At 42.3% G+C, this 3,999-nt stretch overlaps 1 protein-coding gene across 1 annotated transcript; it reads left to right on the top strand.

Moving 5' to 3' along the window:
- The first annotated feature begins 2,777 nt into the window (after positions 1 to 2,777).
- LOC131179434 (uncharacterized) lies at positions 2,778 to 3,659 on the top strand. Its single transcript, XM_058146282.1, has one exon. The coding sequence runs from the start codon at positions 2,778 to 2,780 to the stop codon at positions 3,657 to 3,659; it is 882 nt and encodes a 293-aa protein (XP_058002265.1).
- The last annotated feature ends 340 nt before the right edge of the window (positions 3,660 to 3,999 follow it).

The following is a 3,999-nucleotide window of genomic DNA, read 5'->3' as shown; positions in this document are numbered from 1 at the left end:
ACAAGGACTTTACATGATTTCCACCACCTCAATTGATCCTAACCAAATTCTCAACCTTATCCAACCTATCCAAAAGCTTGATGAACCTCAATCTGTAATGGCAATTGATATTTGGGATAGTTCCAGTGATGAGGGAGGTTTGCTAGATGTTTGGGTTGATTCTGACGGAGAGGAAAAGAGTAGGGTGAGCCACATGACCAAGAGTGATAGATATTATCCTGATCCACCCATGGAGAAGGACAACGTGAGAGGGAAAACCAAGGTGTTGGCTGAAGAGGACACAGATGAAGAGGATGATCAGTTCCTTAGGCAATTGAAAAGAACTCAGGCTAGCGTAACGGTCTGGGAATTGCTATTGGCATCAGAAAAACAGAATCAGACCGACCAAGGCCCTGAGTGTACTCAAGGTCTCCACGGAGATAACTCCAGAAGAGATTTCCAAAGTTGTGCTTATAGAAGATGGGGGTCATATTACTTTCTCTGATCATTATCTCCCAGCTGAGGGGAGAAACCATAGCAGGGCTCTGTTTGTGATCGCTGAGGTTGGAGGGTGGAAAGTGCCTTGTGTGATGATAGATGATGGGTTAGCCATCAACGTATGCCCTCGGAAGATTTTTCCAAAATTAGGAATTTCTATGTCTGAACTAACTGGTTCTGATCTGGTTATCCGGGCGTATGATGATTCAAAGAGAAACGTGATAGGGGTATTCAAGACTATGGTTAAGGTGGGGCCTATAGAGACTGAAGTTGAGTTCACTGTGCTAGACATCCCCATGACATTCTCCTTACTGTTGGGTAGAATCTGGTTCCATCCCTTAGGTGGAGTCCCCTCTACACTCCACCAAAAGATCAAGATCCCGCACCAAGATGGTGTAATCACCGTCAATGCTGAAAGAGATGGGGAAGTAGCTATGCTGCAAGTGGATGGTTCGGTACCACTATTGTCTGGTTTCCAAGTTGCTGGGATCTATGGAAACTGGATGGACCCTAGGGTGGCCACTATGATGAAAGAGATGAAGTTTTTTCCTGGCATGGGTTTGGGAAAACGAGCTAATGGCTTAGTGACTTTTCCAGAAATAAAGGGGCAGATCACTAAATATGGGCTGGGCTATCAGCCAACTGAAGATGAAGAGGGACTCAAGCCCACCAAGTTTATCAGAGAAGGCACAATTGCATGGACTGATGACCAGGAGCTGCCGCATGTTGAGGAATTAGAACAAGAAGTCAGTACCATCAAGTTAAGGTCTACATGGAAGCCAAGCACTTGGACCTACAACCCTAAGTTTGAGTCTGTCTTTTGTAATGCTCACAGTAGTGATACTGATATTGTTATTTCTGATGTACTTGATGACGATTTTGAGGCAAAGTTAAATAATATGACTAGTCCTTTTGCTTACTTGTTTGATGTTCATCCTAATGGCTACACGCATGGCATTCATAATCATTTAGAATCTGTTTCTGTTAATGCATTAAAATCAATCTCTATTAATTTGGGTACACCAGATGATCCTAAAGACATTAAGTTAGCTGAAGATTTAACCCAAAAAGAAAGAAATAAATTTATAGACTTATTAATAAAGTACCAAGAAGCATTTGCCTGGTCTTATAAAGATATGCCGGGAATTGATCGAGACATAGTACAACGCAAGATCCCCACAGACCCTAACATGAGGCCAGTAAAACAAAAGAAGCGTCGGCTTAGGCCAGAATGGGAAGAAAAGATAGCTCAAGAGGTGAAAAAGCTCATTGAGGCTGATTTCATTGAAGTAATTGAGTATCCCGAGTGGTTAGCCAACATTGTGCCAGTCCCCAAGAAGGATGGGCGAGTTCGGATGTGTGTAGATTATAGGGACCTGAATAAGGCTACTCCTAAGGATGATTTCCCATTGCCTCACATTGATGTGCTTGTTGACAGTGCTGCTTGCATGGCCATGTACTCTTTCATGGATGGTTTTTCGGGATATAATCAGATCCTCATGGATTTGATAGATAAAGCAAAGACAGCTTTTATCACTGAATGGGGGACTTATTGTTATAAGGTCATGCCTTTTGGGCTAAAAAATGCTGGTGCGACTTATCAGAGAATGGCTACTATGTTATTTCATGACATGATGCGCAAAGAAGTTGAAGTATATGTGGATGACATGGTAGTAAAATCCCCAAGTAGGGAGAGACATTTTGAGGCATTAGAGAAGTTCTTTTAGAGGGTCATCAAGTATAAATTGAGACTGAACCCTAGCAAGTGTGTGTTTGGGGTCACTTCAGGCAAGCTGTTAGGGCATATGATTAGTAGAAAAGGGATTGAGGTTGACCCAGATAAGGTGAAGGCAATCCAGGAGATGCCAGCCCCGAGAATAGAAAAAGAGATTAGAGGTTTCTTAGGAAAATTACAGTACATCAGTAGGTTCATAGCTAGGCTCACAACTACCTGTGAACCAATTTTTAAGCTACTAAGAAAGAATCAGCCAGTGGTGTGGAATGAGCAATGTCAAGAGGCATTTAAAAAGATAAAGCAGTACTTGAGCAATCTACCAATTTTGTCACCACCCATCCCTAGCATCCCTCTAATCCTCTACCTATCAGTGGAAAACATGGCCCTGGGGGCAATGTTGGCACAAGAAGTAGAGAATCTGGAGAGAGCCATCTATTACATCGAAGAAACTCCTTGCTTATGAGGAGAATTATTCACTAATAGAAAAACACATGCAGTCGTAGTATGGGCAACTAAGAAGTTAAGGCACTACTTTCAGACCCATCGAGTTATTGTAGTATCCCGGATGGATCCTTTAAAGTACCTATTTGAAGTACCGACGCTAGTTGGAAAATTGGCCAAATGGTTGGTCCTACTGTCTGAATTTGATATTGTGTATGAGACTCGAAAAACCATCAAAGGGCGTGTAGTGGCCGAATTTCTTTCTGAAAATCCAGTTAATGAAGAGGAAGAAGTCGAAACAGCCTTCCCGGATGAGAGTCTTAAGTTAGTAGAGGTCCAGCCATGGAAAATGTACTTTGATGGGGCCATGAATAAGAGCGGAGCCGGTATAGGGGTAGTTTTGGAAGCACCGAATGGAGAACAATTGTTAATGTCAAAAAGGCTATGTTTCCCAACCACTAATAATATTGCAGAATATGAGGCTTGCATTTGTGGCCTAGAGGCATTAATAGCTGTTGGGGCTAAAAATGTGGAGGTGTTTAGAGATTCAATGCTAGTAGTTTCCCATATTAAAGGTGAATGGGAATTGAAAGAAGAAAAGTTGAGGCCATACCTAGAGTATGCTACGAAACTATTATTTAGCTTTGAGGAAGTGACAATGAAGCACATGCCTAGAGCTAAGAACCAGATGGCTGATGCTCTAGCCACGCTGGCATCCTTATGGGAGAAGGGTGATCAGAAGTTGACCCAGCCAGTTATCCTGATGAGGAGTAGAATCCCATGCTATGAAGGGTTAATAATAGCACATTTAGATCTAGAAGATGAGATGAAATGGTATGAGGACATAAGAAGATATTTAGAGGTAAGAGAATACCCACAGTCAGCCAATAGTAGGGATAGAGCTACAATTCGTAGATTAGCCACTCGATTCACTTTGGTGGGGGCAACTCTACAAAAGGTTCTTCGAAGGACTATTGCTCTTGTGTGTGACAAAAAAGCAGTCTGAGCAGATAATGGAGGAAGTACATGCAGGAGTGTGTGGTCCTCACATGAACGGAAGGGTATTAGTGGGCAAAATTTTAAGATTGGGCTATTACTGGTCTACCATGGATACTGACTGCGCTAAATTTGTGAAAAGATGCCATGAGTGCCAAATCCATGGGAATTTGAATCACCTACCGTCCAGTGAACTCTACAGTATGACTTCACCGTGGCCATTTTCAATATGGGGCATAGACATTATTGGGAAGATTTCTCCCACGGCTTCTAATGGCCATAGATTTATCATTGTGGCAATTGACTATTTCACCAAGTGGGTTGAAGCTGAATCTTATAAAGTAGTGGTG

The sequence above is a fragment of the Hevea brasiliensis genome, chromosome 4 (genome assembly GCF_030052815.1).
Source record: "Hevea brasiliensis isolate MT/VB/25A 57/8 chromosome 4, ASM3005281v1, whole genome shotgun sequence".
NCBI lineage: Eukaryota > Viridiplantae > Streptophyta > Magnoliopsida > Malpighiales > Euphorbiaceae > Hevea > Hevea brasiliensis.
The sequence above is the reverse complement of the archived record's forward strand: the minus strand, read 5'-3'. Positions and strand labels throughout refer to the sequence as shown.